Source organism: Gavia stellata, chromosome 3, assembly GCF_030936135.1.
Source record: "Gavia stellata isolate bGavSte3 chromosome 3, bGavSte3.hap2, whole genome shotgun sequence".
Lineage (NCBI taxonomy): Eukaryota > Metazoa > Chordata > Aves > Gaviiformes > Gaviidae > Gavia > Gavia stellata.
Window position 1 is genome coordinate 101,268,646 of NC_082596.1, and position 18,763 is coordinate 101,287,408.

Consider the following 18,763-nt stretch of genomic DNA (forward strand, 5'->3'; position numbering starts at 1 on the left):
CTTCCCCCGGGGACCCCTGACAGCTCCCTTCCAGGGGTCACTCTTTCCACACCAGCAGGGATTTCAGCCAGGAGGTCAGCTTTGCCGTACCCTCGCTCCGAGGCACAGCTCACTACACGCACGCAGCCAGCTTAGCATGTAGTAAGAAGTCACTGACAGCCAGCTGAGCTACACGGGCTAATTCCGTTCGTCCTCCCCTCCCATTTCCAACATAAGATCAAATTGATCTGGTGTCCAGTACCTGCTACCGGGGATACATGTTTATTAAGGCTGGAAGCTGATCTCACCCTGATATATGGCATGCGCTGCTCTACCTAGTGCCGTGCACCTAAATTTCCCTTAGCCATCCTTCCCTCCCCTGCCCAGCCTGGCAATCTCAGCTGAAGAATTCCCCTCAAGAACAAAAGAAGCTGTGCATTGCAGGGAACCCGATTATGATACTGGAGCTGGGATCTGGGCACTGCCTAAGACTGCTAGCATGAATTCGCTAAGAATTTCCCAGATATCTTCGTAATTTTTTTTTTTTTTGACATTTTGGGGGAAGTAGGGGGAGAAGCACTGGAAAATATGCACACCCCTCATACAGTTCTAAGTAAGACTAAACACCTGGGTATGCTCACAGATATGTTTAACAGGTTATGTAGGAAATCGCTAGCTGTTCAAACATGTAATTATGTGTTAACATGCCTGCCTAACAGGGAAAAAAAAAGCGATGATTCAATAACTGGAGTATGGAATGCTTTTCTTCCTTGTTTCCTTGCAGACTGAAGGCAGCTTATGCACCTTTATCTGCCTAAGTTAAAAAAAAAAATAAAATAAAATGACCTTTTAGGAGCCCTTCAGCAGCTTGGCAATTGTGTCATTCCAGTTCTTTCAACAATCAGATAAACTCAAGAACAATGCTATTTCCTGAGCAGGGGAATATAAAGTAACCTACAGTTTCTCACATAACCTGCTTCCTTGTGCTCCTGAAACTCATACTGCACAGGCAATGCTTTTCCCTGATGACAATTCAAAGCCTAGAGAGCTTTGTTTTTTACCCTATTTAAAAATAAATGCATGCTAATTATAGGACAAAAATAAAAAATCTCCATTCCACTGAGCTGTGCAATTCTGCTACTTGGCATGGGCAGAGGGTTCAGTGCCCTGTTGCTGTGAGCAATGGGGAGGGCTGAAAAGGAAAAATCAATGCCATTTCTTGTTCAATTAAGTTCATTGTGATTCAGAACCACCTCCTCACACTGCAGAGCCTGCAAGAGATCAGTGCTGCAATCACTACCTTTTAGCAGCTTGCTTTCTCCGTCTGGACCTGCACAAGCCACTCACTGGCAGGGCATCATACTTTGCTCTGAGAAAAAGAAGGAATGGGAAAAAAAAACCCCGTCCTTACGGGACCCCCTGAAATACATTGTCATAAATCATGGGTCTTCAGGTGGGCATGTCACCGAGGGGGAGCGAGGGCAGTTCCCTCCATGAGTCATTTTATTTAGATGTCAGAACTACTGCTGTCTTTTTACCCTTCAGTAAAAAGTTCACTCTCCTTGCTGCCTCGCCAAGAAATATCTGCAATACATATCTTGCTGCTTGCTCTCGCTCAGGCTGAGCAGTGCGATGGTCTGGCTCAAAGTCTTTTGGAAGTCAATAGAAAGATGCTGGTGGATGCTGCTGAACTACAGATCAGATCAGGCACCCATATGCCCAGGAATCAGAGGTTAGCAGTCACGGCTATCAAGAGGTCATGGCAAAGGATTTTAAGGGTCCCTCCCACCCCCTCGCCCACTTTAGCTATTCTATGGCAATTGTAAAGCAGAAAAAAAATGCATTTGCAGTAGAATGGGGTAACCTGGAGAATTTCTGATGCCGAGGCTCAGCCTGCTGAGGATGCCAAGGTCTGCCGTGGTGCCCGGTGCTCCCTCAGTGCCAGCACCAGCACCCCACAGGCCTGCTCAGCACCTCCCAAAAGAGGAGCCCAGGATGCTTGTGAGCATGTCTCACTCTAGTGACAGGACAGACAAACTACAACAGCCTGCCACTTTGTAGTCTGCCTTTAATGGCTACTGCCTGCTCCCCGGGTGGAGGGGGCTTGTCCCTTGGGGTTCAGTCCCAAATTAATAGGGTCTAGCAGAGCAAACAGTTCATTACAAAACCCAAAGGCAAGAACGATCAGGGGTGGCACAGGCGAAGAACAACATGAGAAAGAGATGTAAATCCTTCATCTTGCTAGGCAAAGGCCTTTGATGCTCACAAAGGTGGGTTTAGATCCTGGATGTGTGTTAACTAATGGCAATGGATAAGTGATGCATGAAACATCTCAGTCCACAGCTATCCACAATACTTTCCAACTTCTTTATTGCACTGCTAGATCATGCTGAGGAGCAAGACAAGTCCTCAAGGAGGCTGCCGTCTGTTTAGTTGCTCCATGCACTTATGAACAGCAGACGTGGAACTGCTCTTGACTTTTCCAGCTGCAATCAACTGCATGGCAGCTGACACGTGACAGTGATATTTGAGTTAATTATACCAAATGTGGCACACACAAGACAAATGTAGCCCAAATGCGGTTTCTGAAGAAGGGTAGTTTTTAATGAATGTATACTTCTGCTCAAGTCATGCCTTTGTGAAACTAGTTCCCAGTTCACATCAGGAAGAAGCTTTCTACTCAGATTCACGGGACTTGTCTCTGACCTTTCCCAGTTTCCAGTGTCATAAATATGTTCCTAAAGCTAATAGTGGAGAAGAAGATGGATGAACAATTTGCATGTCCTCAGCACCTCTGCAAATCAGATTGCAGATGCATGTACAGATTCGTCCTACTTTTCCTTGTCACAGAGCCCTTTTCACTTTTGTGTACGTTCTTCCTCCCAGGTTTCAACCTTCCTAAGAAACTGAGATCTCACTTGAAGTTCTTGCAATGCATGTGTGGCTGGCAGAACATCTGTCCTGGCAATGTTCTCATCAGCCCACAATTAATTAACACATCGTTTTCCTGCTCCCTAAATCTCCAAGTTCCCCTGAAACTTTGGTTTTCGTGACTAAGGATTGATGAAGAAAGATTTGAAATGTAGAAGCAGTATCTTCCCATGATAGCTGGAAATCTGATATGGCTGGTTCTTTAAATATATGTTTACGTTTTTTTCTAGAACAAATTGTATTGACTGTTATAAAGAAAACTCAGAGTGGTACTTCAGTTATTGAAGTCCTACTGTAACTGAAGGTTAATAGCTGCTGTGGCAGTAGATACTCTATAAATCAATGGAAGAAACACGTGAATCAGAATATCACCCCACTGAGGAACGTCCCATCTCACTGTGGTCAATAGAAGTTGTGGTGCCAACGTCCATGGAAACAGGAAACATTCATGCGCCAGCAACTTTTAGGACTAGTTATTGATACATACTGAGGATAAAGGTTTTGTGCAGTCAGCTTGTATTCTGGCAATGGTGGTATTATTCCAGACTCAGAGCTTGGTTCTGAACCAAGATCCAGAACTTGGTTATTGGCATTTGCAACCAGAGAAACTGAAATTATCTTAATACCACGAGAGTGCATTCAAGGTTGTTCTCATGCATGCAGGATGATTGGTATCTGGACCAAGGTGACTATTAAGGATGTCAGAGAGTAATCAACAGCTCTGGCTTGATACATGCAGCTCATCACAAACCTTCCAATTCCTTACATGGTGTGGATTTCACCACAATGAAGCAATCACTGGAACAACCTCCCCAGGCATGTGGTGGAGTCCCCAGCACTGGAGGTTTCCAAGACGCAACTGGACAGGGTGCTAGATAATCTCACCTAGGCTCCCTTCTCCATGAAAGGTTGGACTAGATGATCTCTGGAGGTCCCTTCCAACCTGGGCTGTTCTATGGCTCTGTGTGCTATGACAATAGTAAGCCTGGATGCCAAGACATCCACCGATATCAGCCTTTTCACAGCCATTTTCCAGGTCTATATACTTCCCTCCAGCCTATGATGAAAATTGTACAGACTGGCCTTAGGTTTATGTTTCTTGAAGGAAAACGTCAGTGGTAAAGATGCTAAGGATTGATACTGCTTTCTTCTGAGACTGCTTTACCGAAACCATCCTACTCTTTGCAACATCCACAGGCACCTTAAGCAAATCATGTGTCGCAAACATAATTGTAGTGGGTGTGAACTCCATCTGGCTAGAGCAGTGCAGGCTTGCATGCCTCCCCTCAGCTTGCCTGGGCTCAGCAGCAATGCCAGTGCCACAATCCGATATAAAGGGGTCATGCTGATAAGATGCAGAATTTCGAGTGCACACACAGACACCCTCCTAAAAATATACCTCTGAGGAGCGTGGTTAAATGCAAACACTACTGTTTCTGTAATAGATAGTGCTTTCCTCACTGGATTGGCTGGCATGAGCTGATCATGGTCAAGTGACATCTTGTTTTTTTAAGACTGCTTTTTAAAAGAGAAAATTACTGAAGAACAAACATAGAGGCTGAGCTTTTCAAACAAACCTAGTGAAGTCTGGCATTCTAGGTTTCCCCTTTGAAAATCCCAGAAGCTGAGACTGAAGATTGCATTATTCTAATCACTTTCTAAGTTTATGTCAGATCACTGTTTTCTGTGTCAAATAGGTCACAAATATCTTACCCAGCATTTTCCATTTTTTAAAGATTCGGTATCGAGCAATCACATCCCTTTTATATCCACTGACCCATATATGTTTGTTTCCCAGTGTTATATTTTGAACCACAGCAACAGTTTATATTTTCAGACATATATTTTCACATACATCAAATGACAATGATTTTTATGGTGAACAACAAGCACTATTTTAGTACTAATTTCTAGGCAGATGTAGGGCAAATTCTGGTCTCAGGTGCATAACTTCAATTTTTTTCTGCTTAGCTAAAGTCAGACACACCCAGCCAGTAATGAAGCCAGATGCCTAATGAACAAGGCCACCCAAAAACCCTGTAGAAGTCTGGCCGTTATTGAAAGGTATTTCTTTAATCCTATCTGTCACATTTTTACTGTGTTCTCATTATTTTTGTACTTAAATAAAATCTTGGAGGATCATACTGTGAACAGCTATTCATTTATCAGCTGCGTTTGATATTTGCATGTATTTTTCTGGCTGGCCACCTTCCTCTAGGGAAAGTAGCAGCTGAGGGCTGGGAGCCAGAGCACAAGCAAGGACAGCCACCTCTGCAGGACTGTAAAGCTGTCGGTCTGTCCCCGCTTCTGAGAGGACCTGCGAGATGGGAGGGTACGGAGACACAATGCGCTGGCTCCTGTTTGATCTCAGCTTCACTAGGGCCACGTCTCAGGCTGAGAGTGAGGGAGTGTAAAAGCAAACAGTCACCTCCTGGTAGAGGCGATGTTACTGCAGGATGAGCTAAGAGCGAATATATTTCTCACACACCCATAGGAGGGACTTTTAAATATCACCGTGATCACTGGACCCTCCCCTCCAACCTAAGCTGATGCTTAGAATAAATCAGTCTCTGACTGACAGCACCAACGATTCAGTTTTTATCTCTATTACTAGTCCGCAACAGTGAACTGAGGAGCCCGTGGTGTAAGCTCTTTGAAGAGATACTTTGCATTAAAAAAAAAGGATGAAGGGAAAAAGAAATGCAGAGATGCAGCCAGCTTTGCCAGGGAAAGCAGCTCTCCCTGCTACCTCGAGCCAGCTGCCTCTTTTGAGGTTCAGCCATGACAGTCAGCCGAAAGCTAAATGAGAAACGCATCCATTAAAGGCGGTGGGTCCCCTTGTGGTAGATGGTTTAGATGGAGCAGAGCTCGCTTTAAATCAGCTGCCCGGCATGCTGCTCTCTGCCCGGCGGTGAAAGAGCAGGGCTGCCCACCCAAATACTTATCCAGCGGCTCCGGCACACGGGGCAGCCCACGCTGCACTGGCGGTGGCCACAGGCTTCGCCGCGCCGAGCGAGGCAGTTTCGCTACCTCTGGCAGAGCTATATCTGGCCAGCAGTCGTGGGCTCTGTCTGTCTGCCTCCGCCACGGCAGCAGCGATCACACGTGGCTGTGGGATGACACTGCCGCCAACCCTAACAAGCATGAGGCTGCCACGAGGACAGAGCCCTTTTTCTTAAAAACAAGGGCAAAATCGTGCTGATGAGCAAATTGTCCTAACACGGACTGAGCAAGGCACTGTCAGAAGTGCCTCTTCTAGAACACACGCAGATGTCTCTTAGAGACAGGCTTGTATTCAAGCACCTTCCAATTCCATGTTGGAAAAAAAGTAAAAAAAGCATAATTTGATAAACAACTGTCCCCACTTCATCCTGCTGCCCGGCTCCCAGCAGAGCTGAGAGTGCTGCTATTTGAGCTGGGCTGAAACCGCTGGCTTTTGTTCAGAATCTATAGCTTGACAGGCCCCTTCCTGGAGCAGGGAAGGTGGTAAGGCTGGAGCCGGGCTTCAATTTCAGACAGAGCTGGACTGCCCCCAGTCAAGAACATTTAGAGGAATTTAGCCAGGCCCTTTTTGCCTCTGTAATTGATGCCTCTAGCTGTTAGGGGTTTTTTTGTTTTTATTTGGCCAGAAATCCCCCAGAAATGCCTGTTCTTACAGGATCTGTAGCCAGATTCCCAGAGGCTCCAGTCATTTCGGCACTGATGGACATACCAAAAGCCAGATATTAAACTCTTCCTGATTGTGCATTGGAAACTGCTCTGAAGTTCATTCCAAAGCAGATTTAGATAGAGTAATGTCAAAATCATGTTCCACACAAGCCTCTTGGAGCCAGCCCAACCTTTAACCTAAAGCTATAGCTTGCCTGCCCTCAGAAAAAAAAAAAGCAGCAGACAAAACCGTAGCAGATATGAATATATAAATAAACCAATACAGTTATCAATAGGGCAGAGGACTGAAATGAGAAATTCCTCTTGCTGCAGCCTCCGCAACCTGGTGCTTCTGCAAGGGTGCCTTGTCCTTCTTAACAGCAAATGCAGCCACAAGTGGCCGAGCTGCCAAGAGCTGGTAGGTTCAGTGTTTACATCCATGTGCCTCAACCCACACTCCTTTCGTTGTCTTCTTTTTTTATGCTGATAGTGCACTGACTGTCAGACATAAAAGATCTTTTAGGCTATCTAACCTATCCTTCCCGGGAAAAGGACAGGGCTCCACACTTTGATACCCACTTCAGACTCTCTGCTGCATTGCAAAAGCACCCACTACCCAGCAAAGAGCTGGGTAAAAGTGTTTCTCCTTAGCTCCAGCTTAAACTCAAACCTTTCATTCCTTTGAAAGAGAACACGGTGCCCAGTCCAAAGCTTAGCCTTAGCCTCCTTGCTGCCACCAATGTCTTCAGGAGTGTGTAAAAGACAGCTCTACTCTGGCTGCAGCTTCATGGCTGGGTGAATGGAAGGAGAAGCTGCCAGGGGATGCAGCACCCATTGCCTTGTGCTTTGCACTGTGTTCACTACTGTGTGTCCACATGCTGAGCTGGCCCTGGGAGCTGGCTGAAAATGAACCTTTTTTTTTTTAATTCCTCAAGTTAGTTTTCAGCCAGCTCTGTCCCCTAATCCAGGTCACCATTCATAGTGGAAATCTATAAATAGGAAGAAAAGGTGGAACAAAAAGGAATAGTGGGAAGGTGTGGAGGAGACAAGCCGGCGTTCGTCATCTGCAGGCCCCAGCTGACTGCTAGCGTAGTTACCCAACATTATTCCTGCTTTCAGGTTGAAGAAACAGAAGTTGGGGTTTCATGACGGCTTTAAGAGGATGCACATGCAGGCTGCCTCTGCACACGTTAAGTAGAGCTAAAGAGGCAATGGCATTTACCAGCACTATTTTGTGCATGGTAGCAAGGAAGTTTTCCATCTTGCCCTCCAGTTTCCTTACTTCCAGTTGCACTGATTCATCTAATCCTGTGCAATCCCTCTCCTTGCTCGGTGGGCTTCTGGCATTTGGGGATCATGGGAACCCAGCCTGGCAGCTGCTGTCCCTCTGTCACTGAGGTCTGAGGATTGTCACAGGTGGTTTGTGAAAGAGAGGGACCACCTGGAAGCCCAGCTCATCCAGGGCTCTGCAGCACTGCCAGCACAGTGGGATGGCAGAGGGGGGGGCACCTCGGACTGGGAGGAGTGAAGGTCAACAGTAGTTCTCCCTCCGACCGGTCCCCCCTTGGCTCCTGGAGATGCTACAGATGGCTGGTGAAGGTCAGGGCTGAGCTGGGGGGGGGGGGGATAACTTTGCAGTGGAAAAGCCCAGGGGGAAGGCTGTAGGATGGGGTTTTTGGCTGGGGACTTTGCACCAGGAGAAGCCCATGCCGGCACCTTTAGGTTCCTCCAGGCGGGGATGGCCTTGGGGAGGGTCCTGGGAGGGTGTCAGGCTGCAGGACAACTCCAGACCAAGCCCTGTCCCGGGCGGGGCTCCACGTAGCCTCTGCCAGCTCCATCCCCTCCACCCAGCCCCGCCACACCTGTGGCCCGACCCCGGAGGACGCGTGCGGTGGCCCCCAGCCTCAGGGGGGGGCCCCGGGCCCGGCCCACGCGTGACCCCTTTCCCCACGCCACCCTCTGCAGCCCCACAACCGGAGTGCTGCCACCGGGACCGAGCACCGGCAGCAGGGCCCGGAGAGACCCGCTCCCCCCGCACCACCTCAGCCTGGGGGTGACGTCATGGTGGGGGAGGGGCGGGCCGGGGGAGGGGACCCCCGCACCTCCCTTACCTCCTCCCCGCTCCGCAGCGCGGGGGCCGGGCCGGACAGCCCCGACGGGGCGGCCCGGGGGTGGGGGGGGGCGGGGGGGGTTCTGCCGTGCTATCCCCACCCCCGGGGGGGCGGCTCCTCTGTCTGCGTGTCTGTGTGTCTGTGTGTGTGTGCGCGCGCGTGTGCGTGCGCGCGTGTGCGCGTCCCCCTCCCCCGCATCCCTCCCGCCCCGGGGGGACGGTCCCGGCTGCCGCCCCCCCGCCGCCGCGCGGGGCAGGAGGAGGGCGGGGTGGGGGTGGGGGAGTTTCTCGGCGATTAATGGGGCGGGGGGACACGGGGAGAGCGGATAAATCCAGCCTGTGATGCCTATAAATGGCGTTTCTCTTCCAAGGTGCACGTTTAAAAAAAAAAAAAATAAGAAGAAGGGGAAAAAACCCCGGTCCGTGTCATCCCCCCGCGTCAGGGCCGGTGGTGGGCGTGAGGCTGTACTTCCTCCGCCCCCTCCTAATGGAGCGAACCATTCCCAGCTAGTCCTCCTCGCCCTCTCCCTCTGCCTCCCTCTTTCTCTCCTTCTCCTCTTGTCTCCCCCCCTTGTCTGCAAAGTCCTCCGCTGCTCGGAACTTGTTGGCAATGCCTATTTTTCAGCTTTCCCCCACGTTCTCCAAAGTAACTATTTAAAGATCTGCAGCCGCAAATGGTTTTACTAAATGTAGGATGGGACTTAAGTTGAACGGCAGATATATTTCTCTGATCCTTGCTGTACAGATAGGTAAGTGGACTGCCAAATTCGGTATCAAGTTGTGCGCACCAAAGCCCGGCTGATGCATGCAGAAGCGGAATGTCGGAATAACCTGCGCTGACGGCCGCGGTTTGGGGCGGCGGAGGGACCCCCCGCTCCCTCTACCTCCCTCCCGGTGGCATCTTCGCGGTTCTTCACGCTGTCAAGGCAGGGGGGTCCGCAGGAAAGGGAGCCGATTTCTTATTCCTCTTAAATCACTTTTGTTCGTTTTCCTAAATCAGTGCATGCTCATTCATACTTCGCTTTTTTTCCCCCCCTCTTATTCTTCCTCCTTCCCCCCCCCCCCCCCCCCCCCGCCCCGTTCTCGCCGTCCCCACGAACGACTGCATTTGTATTTGCTTTTCGGATATCCCCTGCATTCCTTATCACCGACAATTTGGGGACTCCAGTGCTCAGAAATCCCTCCCTCCCTCCCCGAGGGACAGAGAAATACAGCACAAAATGGCTTGAGAGAGATCTAGCTGGAAAGTTTTTTTGCAGAAAATCAGTGGGACAAGCGAAGGGCTCCCTTTGGGAACTTGGAGGCTTTCCCATTTGCAGAGCAGCCTAAAAACGAACGAAACCCAACGCTAACTTAAAAAAAAAAAAAAAATCCGCCCGAACGCGGGGATTAAACAAATAAAAAATATTAAGAAATCACGAAGACCCACCGCCCGATCATTAATTTTATGCTCGGAGAACCGCTGTCAAAAAACGAGCAGGTCCAAAAGATTTTTATATATGCTAAGTTACTTAAAATAGAACAGGTTTCCCTCCACGCCAGTATGTGTTTTCGTGTGCTAGTTACTGGTTTTGTTTAATATCTTGGTGTTTTCCCTTGTTCTTTTTGTTGGTTTGCTCTCAGGTTCATTTTATTCAACATTTCTTTGCTGAAAATTTTTTGAGTTACCGCCAACAATCTCCAAGTTAATGACCACTTTGGTCCTGTACAGGCAAATTTTAAGGATTATATATTGAATGTGTGTATTCCCAAGCATGATCCAAAACTGGGCTTCAAGGAAAGGGCCATTAAAGCGCGTCTTTTATTATCCAGATTGTCAGGTGCGAAGAGACCTTTGAAAATATTTTCCTGCAAAGGAATTCTGCTACAATAGAAAAAATGCTCGGCATTGCTATTTAGAGATCCTTTTGCTCGGTCACCCTCCTCTCCAATCTCTGCAGCATTTTGTGGGTACCAAAAGAAAGAAGAGAAAAAAAAAGAAAAAGAAAAAAAAAAAAGAGGGCGGGAGAACAAGAAAGGGGGGAAAGAAGGAGGCAACATGCCTTGAACGTTTCCTCATCGAGAAAAGAAAAAAATATGAAATATTGCGATGAAATGTTGACCTCTGGAAAATGTGGATATAAGATGCAAACTCCTCCATTCGTATTACCATTCCATTTTAAATGAGGCTGAACTCTTCAGAAGGCCATTTTCTGTACTGTCAGAGAACGAAGGGGGAAGGCATTATTTGGACGTTATCCTTAATTCAGTCATTGCATTTTTTGTTTGTTTGTTCGTTTGGAGGAGGAGGATTTTCTCTCGTTTGTGTTTATTTGATTCAACCGAGGGAGGATTTTATTCACGGCGAAATTTCCAAAGGTAGCTAGAGTCGCTGGGAATCGCCGTCCCCGGGCTGGCGTGAGCACGAGCAGTGATTTGGAAAGTTACCCCCCAATATTGCCGCACACCGCGGAGACGGTGGCGGTGCGGTCGCTTTGCGGTGCCCTGGGAGAGGGCGGCTTTGAAGCTCGTGGAGGGCTTTTCTCCTCTCTGCTCCTCCTTCGGTATTTTGGGTAACCTTCCCCCTACTCCCCCCCGCCCCCCGCCCCCGAAATCACCTTCTGGTTGTCGGTGTGGGACTTGCAAAAGGCCGTTTGCCTTTGCCCCCTCCCCGGTAAAGGCTCGTGTGAGATGGATGTTCGGCTCCTTCCCAAAATGTCTATGCTTCCCGCAGGAGCACCGGGGCTTAAAGAAATATTTATTTATTTATCGATTTATTTATTTATTTGGGCAGCGGGGAGCGGGAGCTGTCCGAAATCCCTGACATTTCGGGAGGTGGCGGGGGGGCGCGGAGAATGAGCCTCCGCGGAAGGTGCCCGGGGACAGGAGGGGTGTACCGGCCGCAGCTGAAGGGCAGGAGGGCTGCGAGGACGGGGAGCGGGTTTCGGGAGGGGGCCCGATCCGCTACGGGTGGCTCCTGCGGTCCTGCCGCACTGCAAATTGCTGCACACTCTTGTCTTTGAAGGACGGGGAGGGGGGAAGGTCGGGGCCACGGCAAAGCACAAGCGCCCTAGTTCAAGAGAAATCCCGCTGTCGTTTAACCGGGCAGGACCCTCGTCTCTCCGCTTTTGCTGGTTGTTTTATTATTATTATTATTATTATTATTATTATTATTATTATTATTATTATTATTATTATTATTAGTGGGGTTTAGAGCGGCTTTGGACCAGGGGTACCCAGTGCGGAGGGAGCACCCAGGCCGCCCGTCGGAGGTGAGGGATGCTCCCAGCCCCGCTGCTCCCAAATCTGACCCCCTAACGCCCTCCGGCCCAGGGCACGGCTCCGCTTCCGTCCCCGGGTTTTCAGCGCAGCCCCTCACTTTTTTGGAGAAATTCGTGGCAGCTACCCCTCCCCTCTCCCCTTGTAGCTGCGGAGCGGGATGGCGCGGGTTTTATAGGACACGGTTTTACCCTCGGGATGGTCCTCAGTTCTTCTCTATTTGTTTGCCTGGCTTTTTTTTTCCTAGCGTAGCCAATGTCTGTAGCCTGCTGGGGTTTTGATGTGTCGGCTGGTGCTGGGGTGTGTGTAGAGGGGAGTGGCCACCAAGTCATGTCAGCGATGAATCAAACGGCAAGAGGGGGATCTGGGTTGAAACAGTCTCTTTTGGAGTCAGCCATTTGGCTTGTAACCGGTGCCCGGCGAGGAAACACATCCCGCCACAGCCATGACCTTGGGGAGACGGATCGGGAGGGACCCCCCACCCCAACACCCCCCCCGCGGCGGTGCGGGTGTGGGTGGACGGCGGGATCCTCCGAAAGGCGTGGGGGCGCCCCCCCCCCGCCCCCGCTGGCCGCAGCCACATCCCAGATGCGCTGCCCGGGGTCGACCCGGGCCCAGGGCCACCGCGGCGTCCCCGACCCCCGCCACTGGCAGGAGAGCGGTCACGGATCAGCACCCCCCGTGCCCGGGTACCCCAGCCCGCCGGCTGCGGCTGCGGCGCGGGCTGCTGCGGGCGTGCGCGCCGTGCTGTGCGGGGCACAGGCCGTGGCCTGAGTCCTGCGGGCCGCGTCGTGCAGCAGCAGCAATGCCCCTGCGTCCCGTCCCGTCCCGTCCCGTCCCGTCCCGTCCCGTCCCGACCCGTCCCGTCCCGACCCGTCCCGCGGCCTGGCCGCGGACACCCGGGAGGAGCCATCTCACTCTCGCCCTAATTCATTTTCTCCCCCCGTTTGCAGGCGGTTGCGCTTGGGTTTGTTGCCATTGTGTCTAACCGAGTGCCGTTTCCTAGCGCAATCTCGAAGGATGCCCGAGGCAGCAGGTTTGAGGGAGCGGGACGCATCCCTGCCCCTTCCCGCCCCGCTGCCCCGAGCCCGGGCAGCCGCGGGGCCGGCGCCCTCCCAGCTGCCTGCGTGGCTTTGGGGTTGCTTCTCTCCGTGTCCTTAGCGCAGCTATTTCTAGTGTTTTTTTATATTATTTATTATATTTATATTTATATTTATATTTATATTTATATTTACTTCTTCTTCTTCTTCTTCTTCTTCTTCTTCTTCTTCTTCTTATTGTTATTGTTGTTGTTGTTGTTGTTGTTATTATTATTATTATTATTATTATTATTATTATTATTATTATTATTATTATTATTATTATTATTATTATTATTATTATTATTATTATTATTATTATTATTATTATTCCCCGCTGCGTCTTGCACGATATTCGCCAAGAGACCTGGGCAATAAGAAGCCGTGTGTGTGCGCCCGTGTTTGCACGGGGAAACGCGCCTGCTGCTTCGAGGCGGAATTTTCTAACAAAGGAGCAAGTCCGGGGAGAAGCAGGCAGCGCATCCTCCCCTAGCCTCCCCTCCTCCTCGCCCCTCAAAGAAAAAAAAAAAAAGGGAAAAAAGAAAAAAGACTGAAATCAACGCCGTTAATCCAGGGGCACCGAAACCCCCGGTGCTAAAAAAGCAAAGGGCGAAAAGCCCCTGACTCACCTCCCCGAGTGCCCGGCGGCGACCCCGGCTCGGTCCCACCGCCCTCCTCCTGCCCCCGACCGCCGCTGCCCGGCGGGGCGCGCCTTTAGCACCGGGGGGGGGCTCGGGGGGAGGAAAGGGCGAGGTGGGGGCGGCGGCGCGGGGGGCCGGGGCGGGCGGGGAGCCGGCGGAGCTGACCTGTGCCCCTGCCCCCCCCAGCGTACCTGGTGCAGGCGGTGAGAGCGGCGGGGCGGTGCGATGCGGTCTTTAGGGGCTTCTCGGACTGTTTGCTGCGGCTGGGCGATAACATGGCCAACTACCCGCAGGACCTGGACGACAAGAGAAACCTCCAAACGATCTGCGCGTAGGTCTTTCCTCTCCCCTTCGGGGCCGCGGCGGTAGGGGGGGGGGGGGGGGGGGGCACACACGGGACTGGGGGTCACCCCGGGCTGGGGAAGGGGGGCGAGGTGGGATGGTGGGAAGGAACAGAAGTAACGCGGGGTTTAGTGCTTTGGGGTTCGTTTCTCTGCTCCGGGGTCCCTCCAAGCAGACTGCCACGGGGACAGGCCGCGCTTGGGGAACAGCGAAGTCTGGAGGGAGTTTTTACAACGCCTTTTCTAGTTTTTCCCTCCGTGAATCTGGGTGGGATTTTTTTCTCTCTTTTTTTTTTTTTTCCTCCCCCCCACCTTAGCTCTTCGCATGTATTCTTTCCCCCCTCCTGCTTTGCGCTGGGATGTTGACATTATTTGCACGGGGGCTGTTATCCCTTTCCTCATCGCTGCCTTTGGGACCCACGCTCACTGGCAGGCTCCGGCCCCCCACCCCGCCCCGGGTGCTCAGGCCAGGGCTGGGAGGCGATTCCCCGGAAAAGAAAATGAAATTAAAAAGGAAAATATCCCAGTCACAGTATTGGTCTCCCAGCGGCAGAAGGACGGCCGTCCCAGCGGCAGCTCTCCTCCACCCCCCTGGCCCCTGGGGAAGCCCCTTTGCTCCCAGTTTCGCCCCGCTCCTGGCACAGAGGGGAGGAGAAGGAAGGGGCAACGATAAAGGGGGAAAATCATAATAACAAAATAGAAAACAACAACCAAAAAATAAGTCAGGTAGAAAAAGAGCTCGCCTTGCAAACTCGGCCCTTGCTCCCCTCCTCCCCAGTTCCTCTGCGAAGCTGGAGGAACTGGGAGAGCTGGAGGAGCCCTAGATTTGCGGTAGTTTTCCCCAGAGCTCAGGGCAGTGGATCTTACCGGCGGAGGGAAAGCTGGGGCGGCTGCCGGGGGCGGGGGGGCTGCCAGCTCCGGCCTCGCCCGCCCCGCTTCGGGGTCTCGCCCCCGGGGCAGGGCAGCAAAACCGGGCATTTTCGTTACGGCTGGAAAAATAAAAAAAATCCGGCTGCACAGGGTATTCTCCCGTCTCCCGGTTGCTGTTTTTCGGCACCAACTCCCTCCATCGGGGAAAAAAAAAAAAAAAAAGTCATATTTAGAAACGAGATATGGTCCTTAGACACAAATATGTTTAGAATAGGGGTTTTTTTTTTGCTCCACGAAAATCAGAAAACGAAGGACGTGAAATGGGAAAGTGAGATGGAAAGGAAAGGAGAAAGGAAAGGAGAAAGAAAGGAAAGGAGAAAGGAAAGGAGAAAGGAAAGGAGAAAGGAAAGGAGAAAGGAAAGAGAACTCTGTAACCCTCCTCTTTTCTCTTCCTACCTAGAGATTTCAGAGCCAAGCATGACTTTGCTGCACCTACTAAGGCTGGCACCTCGCTGTAAATTCTGGGTTGCGGTTTACCTTGTGTCCTGCGTGGGAAATAAATACCGTGGGGCAGCAGCATCCTAATATGATGTCCTTTGGCCCTGGACTGCCGGACCAGAGGTGGTCCTGACCTGTAAAAAGTACCTCTTTTCCAAGCAAGACCCGTTCCCCGACCACCTCCCACCACCCGATTGCCTTCACCCTGTGCCGGGATGTGTATTGAAAGAAGATGGGGAAAGATTTAATTTTCCTTTGGGAGATGCAATTACAGCAGAAATACTGCAGGAGAGGCACACTCTCAGACTCTGGCTTCTCAGTATCTCATTATTTATTACAAATGTAGCAAACATTGGGAGTCTACAACCAGCTTAGAGTGCTCATAAATTAGAGGCTGTAGGACTACTTTAAAAAAAAAAAAAGAAAATCAAGATCCAAATTTGCAGGCGCCTGCCTTGAGGAAAGGGGAAAATAGGAGAGAGAAAGGCAGATTCGGGGTGATTTTCGATAACGCAGACATGAAGAGGAAAGGTCCGCCTGTCCCCCCCAGGTGGGGCAGTGGGACGGGTCCTGCCCCGGTGGCAAACCCCGGTCCAGTTCCCCTGAAGAAGGGAATTAAAAGAAAAAGGAAAAACCTGTGGGAATAGCTGGAAATTATCCTGGGGAAGGAGAAACCCTTCGCTGCACACAGACCCCTGGCAATGGATGGGGAGTCCCCCGCGCCGCGGACTGGTGCGGGGCGCCCAGGAGGGGAAGATGCTCCTTCCTCCTCCTCTTCTCCTCTTTCTCCTTCTCCTCCTTCTCCTCCTCCCTTCCTCCCCCGCAGTCAGGGCCCGCTCCCGCCCTGGGGGATCCCTCCCGAGGGTTTCTTAACGCCGCGCCGGGACCCTCCAGGATGCCGCCTCCGCCTGGGAAAAACGATGCCTTTCCCATTCCCATCTGCCCGCTCCCACCGGTGACGAAAATCCCTCGGGGCGAGCCCGTGGGCTCCTAGGCTAGCGTTTGCCAGCCGAGGGGCATGCCCTCTCCCCCCGGCAGGCAAAGACCCCCTCCGGCAGAGAGCAAGTTTTTGTCCCATCCCACCCAGCTCGGGCTGGTGCCGGAGGGAGGGTTGGGGGGGGGGGGGGGAACCCCCGAAACCACAGCCCGCCGCAGCCCCCCCCGGGAACTGTCAGGGGAGCCGCTGCCCAGCGCAAAGCGTGCGCACAGGGCGGGCTGTGGGGCAGCCCGGGGGAGGCAAGGGGCCGCGGATCCCTCCCGGAAACCTCTGTCTCGCGGGGGGGGGCGGGCAGGGACCGGGTTTTAGGGCGGGGGAGGCGGCGGCTCCTCCCCGCCGGGCGCCAGCCCCCTTTAAGGCACGCTGAGCTCCGACGTCGGGGGGTCGGGGGCGGCGGGCCCGAGGGGGCGGCCCCCCGCCTCGGGAAGGTGGGTGCGCGCCTGTTTTGACGCCGGCTGCTCTCCCCTCCTGCAGGTACTGGGATGATTTCCACGCCTGCACCCTCACAGCGCTCACCGATTGCCAGGAAGGAGCGACAGACCTCTGGGAGAAATTGAGACGGGAATCCAAAAACCTCGATTTCCAAGGCAGCTTATTTGAACTGTGCGGAGGCGGCAGCGGCGCCGCACCGTCCCTCCTCCCGCCGGCTTTGCCCCTGCTGCTGGCGGCTCTGTGGGCCGCGCTAGTGACCTGGCTGCCTTTCTAGGGGGGCGAGCACACTCACACCCCCACCCTCCCCATGTGCTGGATCTATAGAGGAAGTGTCCATCCGTTGCTTTGGGGACGTTGTGTTTTTCTGTGGTTGATGATGATGATGGTGGTGGTGGTGGCTGATGATGGTGAAACACCCATGTAGGACTGTGGAAGCGTTCTCCTTTTATTTCTTGTGTTTTATTTGCCAAATGTTACCAAACAGGCAGCGGCGCGCAGCCCAAATCGGACCTCAGCTTTACTATCGCTTCGAATCAAAAATAGAAAGAAAGAAAAATACAAACTCGAGCCCTCGTTGTGCAAAAGCAATCTCAGGAACGGCTCTGGGCCACCTAACGCTAAGGTTGTAATCGGCCGGGATACCTCCCGGCGGGCCACGGGCTCCTCTAAAAATGTGGCAGTGTGCGAGGCGAGAACAAAAACGCAGGCAAAAAAAAGGCACTGGCGAGGAATCCAAGGTAGATGTCCACGTGTGAAGCATATGGTGAATAATTCACAGTCTCTCATCTTTCCTCCACAGTCGCTTGTTTTTTGGTCATTCCACTGCAAAAAAAAAAAAAAAAAATTAAAAAATAAAAAAGAGCATTTTTCCTCGAGGGGAAAAGAGAGCGAGCGAGCGAGAGAGAGGGAAACGAAGAGTTAAGGAAGGGAGGAATGAAGGAATGGAGGAAGGAAGGAAGGAGGGAAAGAGCGAAAGAAAGACGTGTCTAAATACCCGGAGGAGTGAAGGAATGCTGCTAACAGATCTGTGAGAGTTTACCTTTACTTGCTGTTCGAAGGCATCTTTCCGAATTCACTGCCTTTAATTTTTTCCTCCTCTTTGTTTTAGATGTTACACATACCAGTAAAATACCTGAATATCCAACCGTAGAGATCACAAAAAGGGGGCTTAAATGTAAACCTAAAGAAAAAAAAGAACAAAAAACAACAGCAAAATGATTTTGAAAAAAAAAGAGCCTTGATTTTAAAAGAGAAGAAAAAATGTAATTTAAAAAAAAAGTTTATTATAAAGTCAATTCAGCAAAAAAAAAAAGACAAAAAAGATTTGCTACAAAGTATAGACAGAAGTATAAAATAAAAATTATTGTTTGAAATGAGGGTGTCGTCCTTTTTATAAAATGTGCCTAGAGTACCTCGGAAAGAACAGGGCTTTTAAGGCAAGGAAGGCTAAATCCCGAACCGATCCCTGGATGAACATGGCAATTTCAGTTCAAACAAGGACAGGGCGGCTGAATTGGTTAGTCTCAGCCTTTCCTTTTTTTTTTTTTTTTCCATTTCTTTCTTAAAAAATATGCTACAAATCCTCCCACCCTCCTCCTCCCGCAACCCCAAACCGCAGCACCCCCGTTTCCCAGCTGCCCGGAGCCGCCGAAGGAAACCCGGCGCAGCGGCGGGGCCGGGCGGAGCGGCGGTCCCGCGGGTGCGGGCGCGGAGCGCCGCGGAGCCCCGGCGGAGGGAAGACAGCAACCACCATTAAGGAGGAGGCTGCGGAGCCGGAGCCGGGGCGCAGAGGAGCCCTTTCATAATTAATAAGGCAGCTCTGCCGAAGGAGCAAGGGGAAGGGGGGGACGGGGTATTGATTTCGCAGCAGAAGCTGCTCTAACCTCGGCTATTTATAGGCGCCTGATGCCTTTATAAAGAAATACACATCAAAGAGTAAACACGTCCTTTTTACTTATAAGGGGAGAGCCCAGCTGGCG

General features: G+C 51.5%; 1 protein-coding gene across 1 annotated transcript; it reads left to right on the forward strand.

Moving 5' to 3' along the window:
• The first annotated feature begins 9,148 nt into the window (after positions 1 to 9,148).
• On the forward strand, positions 9,149 to 18,165 carry NRN1 (neuritin 1). Its single transcript, XM_059815415.1, has 3 exons — positions 9,149 to 9,417; positions 13,833 to 13,977; positions 16,827 to 18,165. Exons 1-3 carry the CDS (start codon positions 9,363 to 9,365, stop codon positions 17,056 to 17,058), a joined length of 432 nt encoding a protein of 143 aa, XP_059671398.1. The 5' UTR covers positions 9,149 to 9,362; the 3' UTR covers positions 17,059 to 18,165.
• Positions 18,166 to 18,763: the final 598 nt, after the last annotated feature.

Coding starts and splice junctions, on each gene's coding strand:
- NRN1 (XM_059815415.1), top strand. CDS start 9,363: ATGGGACTTAAGTTGAACGGCAGATATATTTCTCTGATCCTTGCTGTA. Junction 9,418..13,832: donor GATCCTTGCTGTACAGATAG/GTAAGTGGACTG, acceptor TGCCCCCCCCAG/CGTACCTGGTGCAGGCGGTG. Junction 13,978..16,826: donor AACCTCCAAACGATCTGCGC/GTAGGTCTTTCC, acceptor CCCCTCCTGCAG/GTACTGGGATGATTTCCACG.